The sequence below is a fragment of the Apteryx mantelli genome, chromosome 7 (assembly GCF_036417845.1).
Source record: "Apteryx mantelli isolate bAptMan1 chromosome 7, bAptMan1.hap1, whole genome shotgun sequence".
Classification (NCBI taxonomy): Eukaryota; Metazoa; Chordata; class Aves; order Apterygiformes; family Apterygidae; genus Apteryx; species Apteryx mantelli.
In genome coordinates this window covers 28,340,051-28,360,526 of record NC_089984.1, presented here as the reverse complement: position 1 = coordinate 28,360,526, position 20,476 = coordinate 28,340,051, and the positions used below count along the sequence as shown (strand labels likewise).

At 53.7% G+C, this 20,476-nt stretch overlaps 1 protein-coding gene across 1 annotated transcript; it reads right to left on the bottom strand.

The window, feature by feature from the left end:
• Positions 1-8,113: 8,113 nt before the first annotated feature.
• On the bottom strand, positions 8,114-20,476 carry CPN1 (carboxypeptidase N subunit 1). The gene is made up of 9 exons (XM_013955020.2): positions 19,900-20,476; positions 16,600-16,796; positions 15,760-15,915; positions 15,252-15,434; positions 13,550-13,661; positions 12,634-12,773; positions 12,232-12,331; positions 10,457-10,575; positions 8,114-8,381 (listed from the first exon to the last, which is right to left on the bottom strand). The coding sequence occupies exons 1-9, from the start codon at positions 20,120-20,122 to the stop codon at positions 8,250-8,252; spliced, it is 1,362 nt and encodes a 453-aa protein (XP_013810474.1). The 5' UTR covers positions 20,123-20,476; the 3' UTR covers positions 8,114-8,249.

Here is a 20,476-nt window from a genome sequence, read left to right as displayed (position 1 = left end):
TCGATATCTGGCATCACAGTTCCTTTCAGAGCCTCTAGGTGCTCCTGAGAAGGAAGCAATAAATGTATTTCCTAACAGAAAGGTTCTAAAAATAAAACAAAGTAAAAGCTGTGTCACTCTGAAGTAGGGTTGAGCAATCACTAGAAACATGATTAGAAAAATACCTTTGTTGAAGGTTGAGGGGAAATTATCAGTTAAGGTAGTGAAGTCCTAAGGTAAGCACAGTTCAGGCTATCCCACCCAAGCACACATCATCACCATTACAAAGTCCATCCGAACAGTCATTCACTGAAAAAGACATCTCAGCTACACACTGAACCCTGAGGCACCACACAGACGTGCTTTCCACAACAGCTAACAGATTCGACGCTCCGGCAGAGCTATTAGTTTCATTCCGTCCCTCTCCTGTATTGCCCAGTATGTATATACTAGCTTTAGATGTCACTGCTAAATCTAAGCAGAAAGGCAACAGAGTGGGTGCAGCAGCTACAGCCAGGCATTGGGGAAAATGGAAAAGGGGCATTTGAGAGCAGCTGGAGAGAGCATTGAAACTGCTGTCCTTGGCAGAGCAGAGGATTAGAAGGAAAGAACAGCAAAACAAGCCAGCTCAGAGATGTGGGCATTAACTGTGCTATAGAGGGCCCTGAAAACAAGGACAACACATTTAAACATGATGCCCGGCACAATTCAGAGCCAGAGTGAGTCAAGATGAGGGGGATGGTGATGACGTCTCATAGCACAGTACAGAGGCTGTATTTGGCAAAGCATCTACAAAACTACAAATGCTACATCTACAAACTGTTTCTGGCCTTTTGCAGAGGTAAATTCAGAACTGTAATGGAAGCTAAGGAGAGAATGCAGAGGCAAGGGGAGAAAGGGCCTTTTCAGAAAAATGTGAAAGCCATGGAAACATGGTGAACCTCAAAACAGCTGTTACTTGCAATGCTTATTACACAACTTGGAGGCTTCCTAGGTACTACAGCAAAGAGGTTGAGATGTGAAAGAAGTGGGGAGAGGGGCACTTCAAACACAAGAAATTGCAGCAGAGACATTTGAATTCAAAGGCCAAATGGTATGAAGGACAAGATCAGCTGAGCATGCTGCAGCAGGACATTAGCACAAGAGCAGCAGCCTCTCTGACGTTGAGGATGCAGTACATCCCCTGGTGAGGCCATCTGAGGAGGCACTTCCACTTCATCTTTGTTAAAGCCTAAGGTGGCTCTTTCCTTCACGGTGTCAGGCATGCAGCAATGCAGAGGGATTTACATTTACTGGAGTGAGAACAGTAGGAAACTCTCAGAAGAGCAGCTTGGAAAAGCACAGCGCTGCAGCTTGGACTTTCTGCTTTTTAGGTGCAACCATTTGCACTGCTGATCTCCAGAGTATCACTGCTGAAGGCTCTTGTTGCTGGCGCATTCAAGGCCCCAAATGCCTGCCCTGTTTCTACATGGTCAAGATCTCTCCTGAAAAAAGCCGTTTGGAGAACGCCAGCTGCCACAAACCACGGGTCTCCCAGGCAGGTTATCAAACCAAGGGCCCGCCAACTGCACAGACACAGCTTAAGAGATCAAAATCCCTAGGCCACTTGGCACTCCACCAGGAACGCACTGTGGGAATTACACCGGTGGCTCCCGCAGAGCTCGGGCTGTACCTGACAGCTGGTCCATATAGCAGAGGTGCCTGAAACGCTTGCCGGGCAGGGTGGGCGCTGTGGATGGAGTCTGGGAGACACAGTGAACATCCAACCACGTGTCGGGGTCGGACGGACAGTGCCGCTGGCAACCCAGATCCCCGCACGAGGCGCAGACGCGGCTCACACGCGGAGGCCGTGCAGGGCGGAAAGCGCACCAACCTCCGCGAGCAGGAAGCCCCGCAGGCACGCCAGCCCTGGGGGACACATGTCACCCCGCACGCACTGCATCACGCTGGCCCCGCGTGGCCCATCACAGCCCCGCGCGACGGGCGGCCCACGGCGCGGCGTGACCCCCCGGGCGGGCAGGCCCCGGCGCCAGGCGGCCCGCCACCTCCCTTCCTGGCCTCCCGTCCCTCTCGCTCGACGCCGGGGCCCGCAGCGCCGGCTCGGGGCTGAGGAGAGGCCAAACAACCGGGGCTGAGGGAAGCGGGGCGCAGAGCGAGGGCCGGGCGGCGGCAGGGGCTCGCCGGGGCAGGGCAGGAGGGCGAGCGGGTGCCGCAGCCGGGCACGAGGCGCCGGAGCCCCGAGGGGCCGCGCAGGGCCAGGAAGCGGCGCGGCGCGGGGCAGAGGGGCTCGAGGCCGCAGCACGGGCCGGGCCGGGGCGAGCGCGGGGCCCCGCGGCGGCGCAGGCCGGAGCCCGAGGGGCGCGCGGCGACGGGCGGGCGGCTCCTGCCGCGGGCGGCGCCGGCCCCTGGCCGGGCAGCGGCGGAGCTCTGGGCCGCGCCGCGCCGCGGAGGCAGCGCCCGGCGGCCGCCGACCGCCCCGGCGGGTCCCTACCTGCTCCCGGCCCGCTCCCGGCCCGCTCCCGGCCGCTCCGGCCCCGCGGGTCCCGCGCCCGCCTCCGCCCCCCGCGCCCGCCGAGCCCCGCCCGGCCCCGGCGCCGGCCCGGCCCCCGGCGCCGACCGGCCCGCCCCGCCCGGCCGCGCAGCGCAGCGCCCGGCCCGGCCCCCGCCGCCGCCGCCTCGGCCCCGCGCGCAGGCCGCGGCCGGAGCCGCCGGAGCGGGCCCGGGCTGCGCGGCGGCGGGGGAGCCCCGGGCCGGGCGCCGCGGGGTGGCGTGGGCACCGCGCCCGCGGCCCCTTTGCAGCGCAGCGCAGCGCAGCGCGGCTCGGCTCGGCCCGGTCCTGCCAGCGGGGCCCGGGCTCACAGGAGGGGCTGGCGGACGGACACGCGGCCCCACGCGGGCTGCCTGCCCCGGTGTGTGCCCGCACACGCCGCTCGCACGTGGGGCACGCGTGGCCACGGCCTCCACCCGCACACAGCCCACCAGGCGGGCGGGCGGCGGCCTGGGCACAGGCAGACAGCCAGCACTTGCGAGCGCCAGTGCCTGCGTGCCACAAGCCTGCCTTGGTGCTGGCGGGGGTGCTCAGTGCCCCCACCTGAGCGGAGAGGCCGCCCGGGAGCCCTACGCAGCACGAGGCCAGCTTCTGCAGCTGCCTCCCGAACCCTCTTCAGCACCTGCTTCCCTGCAAAGCGTGGCTGCCCTGCAGACACGACCAGCGCTGGGGCTCCGTTTCCTGCACCTGGTTTCTATCCAAACATGGGGGGAGTGGGTCTACGCTGCCCATCTGGTGCAACCTCCGATTTTGCTGCTAGGAGCTGGCTCCTGCTGCTTAGCTGCACTGTAAGATCACTCCAGAGCACTGAGATGAAGAAAAACAAATAGTTGGCCAGCAGAAAGCTGTAACATGGAAGAGTGGTTTGCACATGTCACGTAGAGGCTGGACGCACCAAGTACAGTTGGTCCCTCACTGGTTTTCCTGGCAGGCCCAAAAAAGCCTTCGTGCCTCACGGGATACCATCCCTCAGCAACATGCTGTAAAGCCCCACGTCTCTCAGCCTTCGGTGCAGTCGTCACAGCTTGGCACTTGCCTGTGCATTTAGCTACACTTCTCCATAGCAACCAGCGAGATCACTGCTTGGCTGGCCACCAGCAAGGATTGGGGTGTGCAGAACAAGCTGCACTGTGAAAGTAGTGTTTGTACGTGTTAGTACATGCACAGGACAGGAGCTGCAACCCCGTCTCCTGATGCTGGGACCCACCACGGCTGGCACGGTTGCTTTGCTCTTGGCAGAGGGCCCGAGGCTGCACAAGGAGCTGGATACTCTTTTCCCTACAGGTATGCTTGCTTGAAATATGGTTTGCTGGAGCTGAAGGGTGGACATCAGCTCTGGACAGAGAGCTTTACTTGTTTTCCTCCTGGCCCAAAAGTCTGCTGTTCTTCCCAGCAGAGAGACTATCTAATGAATGGAGCTAGGGCACCCCATTCACTATGCAGCAGGTACAGTTTGTTTGCTCTAGAGGACCTTAGCCTGAGCAAAGATGAGTAACATCATCTTCTGCCCCAGGGAAGTGCAACACTGCCCAGGGAAGCTAATGTTTACCCAACAGTATGCTTCCACCGGATGAAAGGCTCCCACTTGGTGCTTCATGAGCAGAAAGACCTGGGTGCTGTGCGTAACTTCATTGGAATCTCTCTGTGCTTATAGCATGCAGCCAGCGAGAGCCACGAATGGGATCCAGACTACCCACAGTTAGGGGTGAGCTTGGTGCAGCTCCGCTGCCTTCTCCTGGGCACCATAAAATGATCATGCAGATGTCCATGTCCACAGGGCTGTGGCACTGCAATGACAACAACGTAGAAATGCAACTGGGGGCAAAGGATGGGAGGTGAGTACAGTGGCACCTCTGGGTAAGAGTGCACAGCCCCTTAGCAGGAAGCAACGCAATTGGTCTAAACTCATACACGCCAATACAGAAGTAACATCATCCAAGGAAAACTGTGAAGCTTTTTCTGGGAACTAGGTCCTCAAACAGACACTGAGGCCTGTGGATCAGTCACAGCTCTGAGACCCCACCAGCTTGTCCTGCAAGACTGTGCTGACTCCTGCACTGGATTTAAAGTATCCAGTTGTGCAGGCTTATGTCCCTCTTCTTACGCACTTACCTTCACTATAACTTACATGGTTGCTCTGAGCTTTTCATTGCCCTTTTCACTTCCAGCCAACCCTTTCCTTGGCTTTGAGTTCAACTTTTCCGGTGTTCCAAGAAAAGCTACACACTTACAAAAGCCTTTTATATTTTCTGCTGTAAGATGTGCCTCCCTGTACTTTTACACTAAGCAGTTTGCTGACTGCTCTTCATTTAATCATCCATTTCTAGCTCTGTCCTTTCTAACCTCAGTATTGCTAGAGAGTTCATCATCCTGATCCCCCCCTGCAACCTTTCAGGTCACTGCCATGACCAAGCCGTCTCTCCTGGCATCCCCACAAAACCTGCCTCACTCTTCTTTGAGTTCAGCTGTCTGTATTTTCCCACTTTCTGCCTCCTTTATGCCAGCTGCAGAAACCAGCATGCACAGAGAAAGAAGTCCCTTTCCCCACTGGGGTTCCTGCTCATCCCAAGATCCTCACAGTCTTGCTTGTAAAAGTTTGGTTCATTCTTCTGGGCCCAGCTTCACATTGTTTATACCATCTCTCCATGCAGTTCTGGTCCTCTTGTCTCAAAAAGGATAAATGAGACCTGAAAAAGTTTTGGATGCTCATTCATACGGAACAGACCTTGTACAATGAACAACTGTGCAAGCTGGGACTCTTCAGCCTGGAAGAAGGACAAGGAGCGGGGTAGGAGGTCTACAAAATCATTAGTGGCCCAGAAAGGATGGGGAAGGATTGACTGTTTACTGTTTCTTCTGACACAAACCTATCAACTGCTTTTGCCTTGACTTGAGTCTCAAATGAATGTGAAACCATCGTGCTGCAGATGTTACGTCCAAAAGTTTAGCACTGTTTTAGCCCACGCTTCTTGCAACACTTGGGGCTAAGTTCATGGCAAGCCTTTGAGAGGCAGGCTCAAGAGAGTGGTGCCTCAGAAACATTTTGTAACCATGTTTTCACGTGGAGAGCTTGACCATGGCCAAGTGGAGCTTTACCAAACTGCTCAACACAAAAATATTCAGAGCTGGGAGGAGAACAAACTCTGGATGAAGCTGAACAAATCCCAGCCCAGAGAGAGAGAGAGAGAGAGAGAGAGAGAGAGAGACTGAGACTCCTCCAGAAAGTTGCATCTTGTAGGAACTGTTTTATAAGGCAAAAAGCTCGCCACCAAGACTCTCAACTTTGCTCCTGCACTGCTGACCCCACAGCAGCCTGCAAAGGTGAGTGCTTTGGCCTCCTGGATGGGCTGCCCTGTTCCAAACAGAGAAGAAATCCCAGTTCCTCTGAGTCTGCCCTGGAAAGCAAGGGGAATTGCTCTGTTATTACATTTTTCAGGGCCACAAGAGGGCATCATGAGAGCACCCTGCAGCCATCAGGCTCAGTGAGGTGACCTGTGGCAGTCATCCGATGCTGGTGGCATGGGCAGCCCTGTGCAGGCAGAGGCATCACCCTGCCCAGGGAGCCCCCAGCTGAATTAGCCAGCATTGTAACCAGAGCAGGATCCCACCTGTAGGCTCTGGCCTTCTCCCTGGGAGCCCTTTCTTCAGTCTCAGCTTCATGCATATCCTTGGAGATGAGTGGTTAGCTCAGCCAGCTGAGCCGGTGCCATGGTTGAGGGGAAGGAGTACCCTCCTGCACACAGGTTGGACGCCTGGCAAAACCTGGACCCTTCTGCAAGCAGCATGGGGCCAGGCTGTGGGACAGACAGAGCAGGCCAGCCTTCCTCATCCTGCCTGCAGGTCCTCTGAAAAAACATCTGTGTGAATATGTAGGTACACTTGGCTTCAGACGGGGGACCTTGGAGTGAGGCAGCTAGGCTTGGCCCAGGGAAGAGATGTTAAACCACAAAGGAGTTATGCCTCAGCCTCGCTGTCCTTTTTCACTTCCAAACACCAAAAGAGAAAAATGCAGAGAATCTGAATTCAGCTTTGGTTATGAACGTGGAACTGACCAGCGTCCCTGGCCCACACTGGCTTGTACAGACTGAAATCACTGACAGCCATGGTGGTGTGCCCTACCGTTTCTGTGGTGCTTCTTTGCAACAGCTGGAAGGGACAGTCTGAGGACCAGGCCACTCTGCCTTCCCAGGAGGAGGCATGGCAGAGAAACAGCTTCTGTTAGCAGAGGTACAAGAGTGTGTGTACACTGCTAGGGCAGAAAATGCCGCTAGCCTCACATATCAGAGACAATGGAGGATTTGTCGGTGAGGGATGAAGTGCAGAATATTGCCTATGGAGTAGGGTGGCAGAGGTTGCTCACAAGAGATGAAGAAAAGTCTACAAAAGAGGAAGAGCTCAGGAGATGGTTGGGGAATGCTTTCTGGACAGGATTGAGAGATGGAGAGAGCCTGTACAACAGAGGGCTATATAGGGGAGATGGATAACCAGCCAAGGGAAAATAAATTGTTGGGGCACTTGGGAGGGGCTCTTTATCCCCCTGGAGTTATTTATTTCTATAAAGAATGCCGGAAGGGTTTTGCCTGCTTAGATATTTTTACCATAGAAATATCCGGCATTGCTTTCACCACTCTTGACTCTAAACCTGCTCAGACATTGTAAGCAGTGTTTTAAGACTCAGTCTGCAGTACCCCACCTTGCTGAACCGTGGAACATGTCTTCTCTAACCCAATTACAGCTCACATGACTTGCTCTGTGCCGACGCGGCACATTGCTAGTATCACAGTCATGCATCTATATTTCCCTGTTGCACATTGACAGAATCCTAGGTTCAGAGACTTTGTTTCAAAAAAACCCTCAGGTCACCTGTTTCGCACTCCTATTTATCACTGATTGTCGGATCTCACCTAGTATTGCCTATGCTGAGACTAATAGCTTGTGCTGGCTAGAGCAGACCTTTCAGAAAGCCATCTGGTTTGGAACTGAAGACATAAGGAGACAGGATAATCCATTGCTTTTGCCGATGTGTATTGGTTCAGCCAGTTTGACTACAAATAATCCAAACCAGCTACCAGAAAGTCCCATCTGCGCAGCAAAATAAATGTGGCATTACCAGCCAGGAGATGACTTTGGAACACCATATCCCAGTGCTGCATTCTTACCTGTGGAGTTGCTAACCAGCGATAGTTATGCTATGCATAGGACACAAACTGTGTTCAGAGCTGTCACTTCTCAAACTGCTTTAAAAGTGATCTACCAATTTGCCTTCCCATATAGATAGCTCCCATCCTTAGCTGAGGGAGAAGCATGGGACTCACACCCAGAGTATTTGTGTGCCCTGCCAGGATTTGTGTGCCCAGCTTGAGTCCAGCTGTCAAACCAGGGCCAGGATTCATTCTCTGCTATGCACCAGTGTTTGAACACCTTATGTGGCCTGTAGCAACTGAGTTGAGTCCAAGAGTAAAGGGAGCAGAGCTGACCTAGCTGGACTGAGCGCAGGAGAGCAGCTCAGCAGCTACGGATGCTCTGCCCTGGGAACTGCAGCCTAGGCACATTCTGTTGTGAATGACTTCACTGTTTGCTCAGGGATTAAATACTTCCTCATTTAATAACCTAATAATTTGGGCTAGTTTCTTGCTGGACTGTTGGAAAGTTCACTGGCTGGAGTCATCAGCCAGGCCTCGTACAAATGGCTTCCCCCAGCTCTCAGCCAAGGAAGCTGTCTTCATCTTTGGGTCCCCCGGTGGGTGGCTCTTGGCACTACCTTCTTCTGAAGGGCTTTATTGTTTGTGCGTGTGCCTGAGGTTTTACGCTCTGGGAGCTTCCTCACCACATCTTGTTTGAGCTGGAAATGCACCTGAAGAAAGAACAAAAATAACCATGTAACACAGTGTGTGTCCCCTGCTGGCTCAGGGCTCTACAGGACCCTGCCCCTGCCGCTAGTCTTGTAAACTAACTCTTGGGCCAAGACAAGCATTGCCAATAAGGGGCCTCGACTAGTGTTATGATACAATGGGAACTCAGTGCTTAAATCAGCTGGAAGCAATTTGCCCATGGAAAATCTCGTACCAACAAACAGCTATATTTCTTGTGCAGGGAGTTGCTCCTAGGGCAATGGAATGTCGTAGGACGGTTTGGAAGATGAGCTGTGAAAGACAAATGACTGAGCTATGCTCTTTCTTCATCTTTTCCCATCAGAGAGTAGAGAAATAGCATTGCTTTGCATCTCTGTGAATATTTAATACACACAGTAATGTAGGACAGACAGACCTTTTCAGTTGTACCTGGTTAGCTGAATCCTGTTTAATCAGTCTTTCAGCAACAAGTGCTTCTAGTAGATCTACGCAAAAAATTCCAGGGAAAAAACAAACACCCAGCCAAACAAAGATCAAAAAAATGGCTATGGGGTAGAGGTGGAACAAGACATGCAAATCCCTTCATGGTGGGAATGGGATGGAGGCCAGGCAGGAAGCTGGACTGGTGGGGTACAGCAGTGCCTGCAAAACTGCAGGAGGGTATAGGAGAGGGAGTAGACTACAGTAGTGCAAGCAATTATGGGAGAGAGAAGGGGACTAGCGAACATGCAGGGTACAGCATCACATAGATGGGGAATGAGGAGACCACACAGAAAGGTGAAACTGGTTCCCTGTGGGAGGGACAGAGTGAAAGTGGGGTACAACGTGCTCTAGGGATGGAGGGAAATGGAGACAGGTGGGCTTCTGTGAGGGGAGATCTGCAAATCAGACCATCAGAGAACAAATCAAGTCTTCTACAGTAATGTGGTAAAAGCAAAATCAATTTTACAAAGGAAAGCCAAAGAGCTGGATGCTTAACCTAGCAAAACAAAGGCTAGGAGTGGGCATGACAGATCTCTATAAATACATCAGGGAATAAATACCAGGGAAGAAGAGGAGCTATTTAAAGCACAATGTTGGCATAGGAACAAATAGGGATAAACTGACCATGAATAAATTTAGGCTGAAAATTAAAAGGTTTCTAACCCTAAGAAAAGGGCAGCTTTGGAAGAACTTCAGAGGCTGGGTAGGGTGGGATGAAGAGAAGGAAGGTGGGAGAACCACCGCAATGTATTTAAGGCAGAGCCTTGACCAGTACATGAAGTGAAGCATATGATGTGTGTCAGGATGCCACAATCAGGGGGTTCTTGCCAGTCCTCCACGCCTCCAAAGAGACTGCATCTGAGGTCCCACTGCATTCACAAGGCAACAGCGAGGGGCAGGGATCACCAGCCACTGTTTTTTATAACCCAATTTCTAGCTGTCCAGCCTGTCCTAGGAAGAGCATTGCAGGAGCCACACTGCTGTCCAGAGCACCTGGTCCCACTTTGTCTCCCAAAGGTGCTTGGCTGTTCTTCGGTAGCACCAGCCCCTACCTGTCTCAGGAGCCATTGGCAGGGCGAAGAGCAGACCTCAGCCTCCTGCTATGAGTCTGCTAATGTGTTTTGTCCCAGGGCAGGATGCAGATAATGGCAGAGAACTGAAACCATGGAGTAATGGGGCTAGGAGAGTCTGAGGGGATAGATGCTGCCTCCAAAATATCACACCCTGAAAAGAGTGGGGAGGAGGGAGGCAGAGCTAAGGAGCAGGTGCCCCAGCCAGCCTGCCAGTGGCTGGACACAGCCCCACTTTTCCCCACAGCCAAGAGGCAGAGCGACACAGGAGCCAGCACAACAGCCCAGTCCAGCTGAGGGCTCTCTGCAAGGGATCAAAGGGCACCTGGCATTGCCTTCGCCCATCCCTCTCTGTGAACTGCAGGGAGCTCTACGTCTATCAAGGCAGACAGCCTCTAGCCACTGGCTATGCTTTACTTCGCATCCCCTTTCTGTAACGCTCACTGGACATCCCCTGCTGTGTTTCTTTCTCCCCAGGATGAAGACCTTTTGAGACACCCTCATGACTGCTCAGCTTGACTCACCAATGAAGGTGCAGCTGGACCCACTGTTGTTGTCACTGTTTGGGGCTGATAACCCTCTGCAGAGGCCGTGACAGTGTAAGTGCCGGGCAGCAGCAGCCGGAAATAGTCCCCCATATCACCTAAAACATAAGATGGGAAGAGAAAGCAGTCAGGATGCACAGGGAGCAGTGTAAAAGATATCTCACTGGCTCTTGCTGAGGATATTTCCTCTAGGATGCTTAGTCTCCAAAATCCAGGCAATTTTGGGCTTCTCTTTCAAATTTGCTGACTACTGTTAGGCTGGATGCACATTGGTGGCCTGGAAGTGAGAGCTCATTAGTGCTACCCAGTAGAAGTCTGCAAGTAAATGCCAAATGAAGTGGGATGGTACAGCAATGTTAGCTGTGCCTGTCCTTAGGAACACTGAAGTTGCAAATCTGAGCACCTGCCAGTCAGGAAATAGCAGACCTAAGCATTCACAGCTCCATGACTCCTTATGCATAATACAATCTTTAATTCCTGTTCTTAGAATTTTGCCATCTTTGGATATTCAGCAGGGTTTTAGTCTCTCATCAGCTAGATGATACCTGCTGGAACTGTCAAAAAATAGCTCAGCTGCTCTCCTGCCCAATTCTTCCATTCTAGATCTGCAAGACTCGGCTGGAGAGAGTGATGTCTGATCAGGTCTAGTGCTAGGGATAATCCCACTACAAGTGGAGGTCAGACAGGAGACCCTGGAGGGCCCTTCCAGCCAGCAAGTCTGTGATTCTGTGATCTCTTGCACAGTCCCCTCATGCCTATGCAGGTTGGCATAGTAACTGCCAAATATCAGAGTGCCACGGAGTCACAGACCAACAGCCAGAAGGAATTTTGATGATTTGATTGTCTGACCTCTGGAGAGCTGGAATACTGGCTATTTTGTGCAGTCAGTCCATACTGTTTGGTCAAATAGGAGAAGCGTGTTTATGAAAAGGAAGTTAAGAATCTGCCAGCAAAGGAGAAACCACCACAATTTGGCTAAACTGAAGTGGCCATTCATTGCTAAACTAAATTTGTCTGGCTTGGACTTTCAGCCTTTCTTCTTGTTCTGCTGTTGCATCCTTTGCTATCACATATTTGAGCTCTGTGTAGATACTTCTGTGCTTGAGTAAGTTGTTCCTTCAACCTTCTCTTTGGTATTATACAAGTGTATTTTCCTCTCTCAGATAAAATAGGAGCTTCTGAAGTCCCTCAGAATGAGGTTTGCTTTCCAAATCTCACCTCTTTCTTTCCTAAGCCCTCTCCATTTTTCTATTTTGTCCACATAGCACCCAGCACGGGTGCATGCTGCACCTCCCCCCCCCACACCTTTGTCTTGGCTCCTATGGACTATATCATTTCTTATACATTAGAGAATTGTCCCTACACTCTTAGCTACAGCTTTACCCTCTCTGTTCAAACAGGTATCTGACATGATCTGGGGCCACACAGTATGCCTGCACTTGAAAATAGACCATTTAGAGAAAAGGATGAAACCAGGAAAACAATTTCAGTTTTTCACCCTTCCCAAATGACAGTTGCATCCCCTGAGACCCAGTCCGGATGCGATGAACCCACCTTCTCCCTGGTCCAACACACAAGCAGCAGCATTAGTAAGATACTCTGTGCACTGCTAATTTCTCACAGCCAGTGCTTTTAAGATGCAAAACATGCTGGCCACACATATTATGGCCTCACCTGCTGACCCCTTCACATATAGCCCAGATAGCCTCAGAGAGGCTGTATCCAAATGGGATATAAGGGGATCAACAACACACCAGAGGTGACATCATGGCTGATCCCCTGGACAGAAATCACTGCTCCTGCAATGCCGTTGTTGTTCTCGTCTGACACCATCCCTTTGATGCCCTGGTGAATCTGCAGGGAGAGAGACAGATTCTTGCATTACGGCCCTTCTTTTGCTCAAGAGGCTATCGCTGGGCACTGGAGGAGAGCAGAGCTCTGGGGACATCTTTGCCCTTCTCCGCACCCTTGGCTCCTCGGCAGAGCCAGTCCAGGGCACAACAGCCTCTCCAAAGCCTGCCAACACCCCTTCCAGTGCACCCAGCAATCCCTGTGACTCTCCTCCCTCCCACCCAGCATCTGCTGGTCTCCTACCATTGGGACCAGGGCCTACCGATCTACAGGGAAGGGTGAGGGTCCCAGGATTGCCTCCGTACCTCTTCAATGAAAGCAACAAGAGCCTCCCGATTGGCCATCCACTGCCGCTCCAGGTCTTCCTCGGGGGGGAATTTATTGCAGCTCAGCTCCAGGGTGATTTCAAAGCAGTTGGTGTAGAGGTAATTGAAGTCCTGCATGCCTGAAAGGAGAGAAGAAGAGCCTATGGCCAGGCCCGCAGGGAACACAAGACCCCTTTCCCTCCCCATTTCCGTGTCCCAGGTTATTGGCCCGTATCTATCTTCTACCAGAACAGCTCCGCTCTCCTTCCTTCCTCTGCAGGTGCAGCCTTCCTCCTTCCAAGCAGTGGGACTAGCTCTTGCTCCCCCCCCTGTGCAGTCCCATCCTGTTATGGCTGTCTCACTCTTTCCTTCAGGCAGATCATTCATTTCTCTGCCTTTAGAAGCTCAGGGAGGTTTCACACCTCAGGGGCTATGCTTCCCTTTCCAGTTACTCTCCAATCTTTTTTTTTCCTAATTGCTGATTTTCAATTTCCTCATTTACAGGATTTTTCATGAGCCGGCAGCTATAAGAAATGTCTTTCTCGTATCCACAGTTTTGGGCCTTAATGGAGTTACCTCACAGCATTCTCGAATGCGCCGACAGATTAATGCTGCCTTATTCTGTCAGCACGTGGCAGGTCTCTTCAGACCTCAGATATTTTGTTTTGCTCTCTCTCAAGCCACTTCCAGTTTCCCTTGTCCCTTCTGAGGTGTAGACACCAAAAGGGTGTCTAGCAATGGTCACAGTACTGCCACAGCCCTTCCCTGCCCTCTCCCCAGCACTGTCCCTGAGCTCTTGTGTTGGGGTCCCCCCCAGCTCTCTACCCCTTCGGAGACTCCCCCCCACCCCGTCCCCAGCTTTCTCCTCTCCCCTCACTGCCTTTCTGCAGGCGCTGCTCTCCTATCCAGCCCTTACCTTTGCTGAGCGAGTACCAGGAAGCCCCATTTGTGATGCCGTCGGCAAAGTAGTCCCCGCAGTTCCAGCCTCGGTGCATCCAGCCGTGGGCGTACGAGTAGGTTTTGGCCAGCTGCAGAGAGAGCACCCGGCAGCCGGTCGTGGCTCCAGCAGCAGGCAGCTGGCAGCCGTGCTGGCTGACTGCTACCCAGCCGCCACGCCAGGTCTGGGGGCAACATCCCCGCTCACAGACAGTCTTAACTGGGACGTGTGCGAGGGAAGTCAGACAGCAGGCCAGCTCCTACTTTTTACTGCCATGAAATCCAACCCAAGGTGACCAGGACTTCTAAGAAATGTAGGCAGATGAAGGAGGAGGAGGAGGAGCAGAAATCGGGCAAGCTGGAGGCTTGCTGATACTGCAGAAGGCTTCTGCCTTGCTCCCACTGAGATGGGGGGAATGGAGGGTGCTAGGCCAGCGCAGAGGTGCTCAGCCCCAACCATGCAGGCCCCCAGGCAGCAAACCGCACTAGTGGGGGGAGCCAGTACCCAGACTGCTCTGTGCAAGGAAGACTAACCAGTGTCAATCCTGAGGCAAATATCATCTGTATCAGAGGAATTTGTACTAGGAAAGGGTTTGGGTAATGTCTGTTTCTGGCACCTGCTGTTTATTGCCCTTATCAAAGATTACTGATTATTCTTGGACATGAAGGCAGGTTCAAAACTGGGACAGTGGATCCAAAGCCTGTCCTCTGCATAAGACCAAGTTTAAGAGAGACCAGTGTCTGCATTTTCTAATGCAAACTCTACACCCTTGTATCGTAGTTCAGATGCTGGTGTAATCTCATCCTGTCAGCAGGAAAACAGTTACTTCACTACATTTCTGACTTCTGAGGCTATATGGGTATCATTAGCCGACACCCCTGACTGCAGCCTCTCTACATCTGGGTGTGAGTGCAGCCCTCATCACAGCATGTCCTGGCAAGCCCCTCCATCGCCTGTGCTTCCAGAAATGGTTGAACTCCAGCTCAAACTTATTTTTCTCATTAACTGTTCTAATACAAACTTGCTTATTCTTGTGCAGGATTCCTGTATTTCCTAATGGCAGCAGTGACCGAACACGCTGTTTTCTGGGACATTTTAACAATGGAGAAAAACCACAGGCCTCAGCTAGTACTAGCAGGATCAGCACCATGTACTGAGACTTTCCATGATTTCTGTGTATGTTCTTGGTGCTCTTTTCATTCTGTACCTTATTCCTCCCCATCCACAACTCCCTGTAGGACACTGACCTCCCTTATCCTGCTCTCACTGAACTTCCAGCCAAGTCCTGCTACCTCTCTAGGAAAAGCCTGCACACAGAGGTACATACTACGAAGCTTTAGTAAAGCAGGGAGCAAGCTCCAGCTCTGGCTAGTGGGGCTGATGGCGAGATTGAAGACACTGCTGGCATCAGAATTATGGGGAAATCAAGCATGGCATAGAAGAGGAAGGGACTCCTGAGGGTTGAGATTTGCCTACCTGGGTTGCGGGACCTGCCTGTGGCAGGACTGGCCTGTCTTGGCCCATAAGTCTGTGGCCATCAGAAATGCCATGTGTGCTAACAGCTATTGCCTACATGTTTCTTGGCTCAGCTCCTGCAACGAGTCAATGACCTAGAAAAATTCACATCTCCACCTTGCCGGGGCTGTGGAAACAGCCCTTGCCCATGAGGGCCCTTGCTCACCTTCTGGAACAGCTTGTCATCAGGGGTAGGTGTGTTAACTGTGCGCCGGTGGCTCCTGAACCGCTGGTCCTGAGACTTATCATAGGGGTAATTTGCCACCACAGCTCCACCATGCAGATTGGCTGAGAGCACAAAATTGTAGTTGCTGATCCACTGAATCACAGCCAGTGTCTCCGGCTCCACCTGCAAGGAGAAGAGGGCTCATGAGAGCAGAACTGCAGAGATGAAGCTGAGGACAGGGAGACAGGCTCAGCTGCCCCTGGGCTGAGCTGCTGCCCCACGACAGGCTGTGGCATGATCAGTCATGTCAGACCCCCCGGCAATTTGTCTGCTTCAGCCCTTGCACCTGATAGAGGTGCGAGCTGTGATACAGGGCAGGAGCAGGTTGTTTCTCTGCATGCAGGAGGCATGCCCAAGTTGTGTGCAAGGTAAAGGAGAGTGTATAACTTTTGGGTGCTGGGCCCCTATAGGAGGATGTTGTAGCACTCCCAGCATCCCAGACTGGTACCTGACTTTTCCAGTTGTCTGGCAGAGGGATGTGGTGGTTTGGCCCGCTGATTTCCCCATTGTAGTACATGAAGGTGTTGAGGTCGGGGAAGTTGCGGTTCAAGTCCACTCCATTGGCGTTGTTCCTCCCAGTCAAGTACCCGATGCTGTCCGGGCCCTGCAGGGCAAAGTTGTATCAGCCAGGTGAGTACAGTGCAGGCAGGCAGGCTGGGTGTCAGAGCTGCAGAGACCGGCCGTTGTAACGGCTCTCCGGTGGCTTTGAGTCACAACACGCGTGTTATTGCTGGCAGGAGAATAAAGAATATTGGTACTGACAGAGGACAGTCAATAACAATATCTCCATTTTCCAGGGTCACAAAGCAAGGCACATGCCAAATAAACAATATGCCTCAGATGAAAGAGCTTGAACAAGCTGTCCCCCCCAGGGCTGCTGACACGAAGGAATGGGCTGGGTTTGGAGGGGTGGGGGCTGGAGGCTTTCTGCCCCACGCAGCCCTCTTGCCCAATCTGCTCATGACAGTGGCATTCAGCTGTCTCCTCCCTACCACCTCCCCAGCCTGGGGCAGGGTCTTGTCCACTGCCAGGGTGCTTCGACCAGGTGCTGAGGACCTGGCATCCTGGGCCTGCATGTGGGAAGCTGAACTATAGCTTGCCAGGTCCACCCGGGGTAGGACATGGAAAGTGAGAAGCAGAGAGATGTCAGCTGAGGAGGCCAAATTCAGCAGGGAGAGGAGGAATGCGCCCTCCCCTGGCAGTGGATGAAAGGGAACCCACAAGAGCCCATGTTTTGAAGGGCTTTCCACCCCTACCCAGCTGGATGAGGCGATCGCTTGCCTGGTACCTGCTTGGCAGCCACTTCGTAGCCATCAGGGTTCATGGAGGGCATGATGTGGATGCGCGTGTCGTGGATGAGGTGTGTGACCCGCTCGTTGCCCCGGCGGTACTCCTCGCACAGGAACTCGGAGAGCTGCAGCAGCAGCTCGCGGCCCAGCACCTCGTTCCCGTGCATGTTCCCAACATATTTGAACTCCGGCTCCACTGGAGAAAGCAAGAGAGCAGCAGTACCGTCAGCAGGGGCCAGAACGAGGGAAGAGCCAGTTCCTGCCATAGAGAGCCCAAGGAACCCTCCAGCAAATGGTGTGAAATGTCCCTTTCCCTTGGAAAATGCAAATGCTAGTGAGCGAAAACAGCACAGTCCTCTTATGGGCTACGCTCCCTTTCATCACAGGATGCAGGAGCAGCCCAGGCTTGGCACTGAGTTGCTGCTTGCCTTTGGAATAAGCAGGAGGATGTATAATTTCTGGTGTTTCTGGTGTCCCTGGGCTGGGGAGAGGTAACTACTGTGCTGGGGAGCATTGGCCAGCCAGGTGTGCTGCTGCTCCAAGTCCAGCGCTGAGGAGGCCTCCGGGGTACGTGGTGGGCAGGAGAGGAGAGGACAGGCCATTTACTCCTGTCTCTGTGCTTGGCTCTTTGCACCTCTCACCAGCATGCTGCATTCCTGGCTCCACAAGCTTTAAGGAGCTTTAGGTTACTCTGCAGGATACGATCAATCCCTGGCTTTGGGCTAGTCCAGTCTTTCACTGCAAAACCACATTCTCCTCTGGCTGCTGCTTTTCAGCCCTCTGACTCTTGTGCCTGGTGCTGGAGGGGGGCAGCAGTAGTTTCTCTCCTTCAGGACACGCGCAAGAGCCTGAATAAGCCCTGAGCAGCTGAGGTGGTAAATACAGATCAGACTATCCCCTAGGAAGCTGCAGTACAATGAAAAAAAGTCTCTTGCCACTGACTTTTCTAAAATTAGGCCTTGAAATACAGATTTAGAGACCACAGGCAAACTACGAATGCACAGAGCAGCATTCACTGCTTTGCCGAAGGAGAGGCAGCATGTGAGGGCTGGGCTAAGCTTCCCCTGCCCCAGGCAGGCCAAGCTTTTGAGGCAGTCACTTGGGAGAGAAGAAAGGTCCCATTGCAAACTGGAATCAGCATTGGTAAGATGAGAGATACCAGGGGCATTCAGTTAAAAGGGAGCCCAAGTCTCAAATGAAAGGGTAAAGACAAAATAGGGCGTCAGTACAAATGCTGGGTTGATGCAGCTCAAGACTCACATTGCACCATCAGTTTTTCAGCCACCAGTAGCAATAAGGACGCCTGTGGTGGCAGCATCCAGCCCTGCTGCAATGTGTGGTGCCTGCATGGTCTGAGAATGGGTGACCTGTGAGGGTCCCCAGGGCAAAAGTCACCACAGCTCCACTAGCCAGATGCCTGCTGGATCCAGATCTCCTCATGACTTCACTGTGCAGGGAGCAGGCAATGTTTCCAGACATGTTAAAGCCAGATTCTAAAAAAATTCTAATTCAGCCAAAAGACTTTGCTTTTCCATGTCTTTTGCTTGTGACCTTCTGAGTGCTGTGGCTCAGCAAAGAACACTGCAGGCAGGCAACATGTGTTGACTTGGTTAGATTTCAGGAGAAATGAGAACTGATTTAATTAAGTAATCCAGTTATTAAATCTATAAAAATGCCCTGGCGATATGTGCAGCCTTTATTAAAAAAAAAAAAAAAATCTCTACAGGGACTCCTTCTTCTCTGCTTTGTTGGCAGGACTTGCCAGCCTTTTTCAGCTTGCAGACCCATAAACATTACCCACACGGACACACAAACCCTAATTATTGCATGCAAGTCCACTGACTCTAGGCTTGCTTTTCTTAGTTTCTTTCCATGGCCTTCAAAAGGCATCCACAGATTCCCATAGCCCTCATACTACAGGCTGAAAATGTCATGCTTTGAGGATGGCCCAAGATACAAGAAGCTGGGCAAGAAGTCCAGGCTTGGCCCACCATATCATGCCCCTGCTGCTACCCGGCTGCAGGGCTGCTGGCACGGAGCAGGTCAAGCTGAGCCTGCCTAGGGCTAGGGAAGAGCTAGGTCACCTCCTAAGCCCTTTCCATCTGATTTTCTGTGGTTCTGTAAGTATAAAATCCAAGGGAGTGCCTAGCGCCCCTTTTTCGCTCCTTGCCCCCAAAGAGCAGGGAAACACCCTCAGCACCTGCAGCTTTTGCTGCACTGCATGAGCGTCCGCGCTGGCGCGCTCGGTGGGGGCAGCATCCTGTCCCACCTGCCGGAGCCCCTGCGGGCGATGCCTGTGGCCGCCGGAGGGGAGCCACCAGCCCCATGCCCGGCTGCTCTCCCTTGCCTATCCCGGCCCCAGGGCAGCTGCTGCAGCGTGCAGGGGCAGCCGGCGCTGGCTGCGCGGCTCCGCTGGCGCGGGCACCGCAGGTGCGGGTCCCGCTTGCTCCTGCAGCGCTGCCAGCATTTTTCCGCATGACTCCTCAGCAGGTTGCGCTCTGCACTGCCCGGGCTTGTCAGACCCTGCTCGTAACTGTGCCAGCAAGCGAGCCAGACTTTGAAAGGGCAAAAAGCTCCTGTAAAAAGGAGGCAGAGCCAAGTCTGCATCTCTTCCAGCAGGCACAAGGAGGGATGCAAGAGAGCCCCGTGCAGTGCCCTGCCAGCTGGTACCCTCGATCCCGGGGCCGATCACTGATGTCTGAGCTGGGCACTGCAGCTGCTCCCCGTGCTGCGCGGCAGCAGCTCAAGGGGCCGGTGCTGCCAAGGGCTCGGCGGGGCCACGTGGCATCACTGACACCGGCCGCCTCAGGTGCCGCGTGGCCCGGCCATGCTGGCGGGGTGGCACGAGCCCAGTGCTGGCTCACGGCACGCTGTGCAGGTTGTCACCTTGCTGTGGGCTGGAGAGGGAGGGCCGCACTCTTCCCTTGCACCGCTATGCATCCTCCCGCCTGTGCCTCTCTCCCTCCCTGCGTGACCCTGTGTTTTGGGAGGGAGCGGGTGGTATGGGAGGTGCCAAGCGAGTGACGTGGCGATGCCGGGATGAACTCGCCTGGGTTTTCATGTGAGCCTGCTGCAACGCATGGCACCCGCATGGTCCGAGCCTGGGTCACCTGTCAGGATCCCCAGGGCAAAAGTTGCTGCAGCACCGAGTTTAAAAATCTGAGCTCTGTGCGAAATACCTGCCTGGGCCAAGCTGCAGCTCATGCACGTGCAGTCTGTGCATGCAGGTTTGTGTGCGTGTCCCCAAGCTGGCTGCAGGGTCCCTGCCCGAGCCACCGGCCCCGGCCCCCCGTACTCACAGGGCTCGTGGATCCCCGGGTAGTCGCTGAACTCCAGCACGTAGAGATGCCGCCCCTCGACGCTGCGGCCGACGCTGTAAATCCGGGTGATGTAGGGACACTCGTTCTGCACGCTGAACAGGGCCTGCACCATCTCCTCGTAGCGGTGGTGGAGAAAGTTCACGGCAGCCGCCACCTCCAGCAGCAGCAGGACTCTCACCAGGGGCCAGAGCAACCGAGCCATCCTCCTGCCGCGCTCTGCGCCGGGATCGAGGCGGATCGCAGGGCTCCCTTTCTGCCAGGAGCTAAAGTGCAAACTCGAACCAGCTCTTTCCAGTTTCCCAGCCAAGTGCCAGCCCACTGCACCTGCGGGGCGGGGGGCCCGCGGGTGGGAGCGCGGCGAGCGAGGGCTCTGCCGCGGGGCCCGGCGGCCCCGGCGCCGCGCAGGAATGCTCCGCGGCGGGAGCAGCCCTCGCCCACCCTCGCGCTGCGATCGCCTCCGAAACCCGTCTCCGTGTTTGGAAAGTTTCACTGATTCCAGTTCACTTATTAACCGGATAGTAAACAGGACCCCGAAGATACTGACTGTCACTGCAGA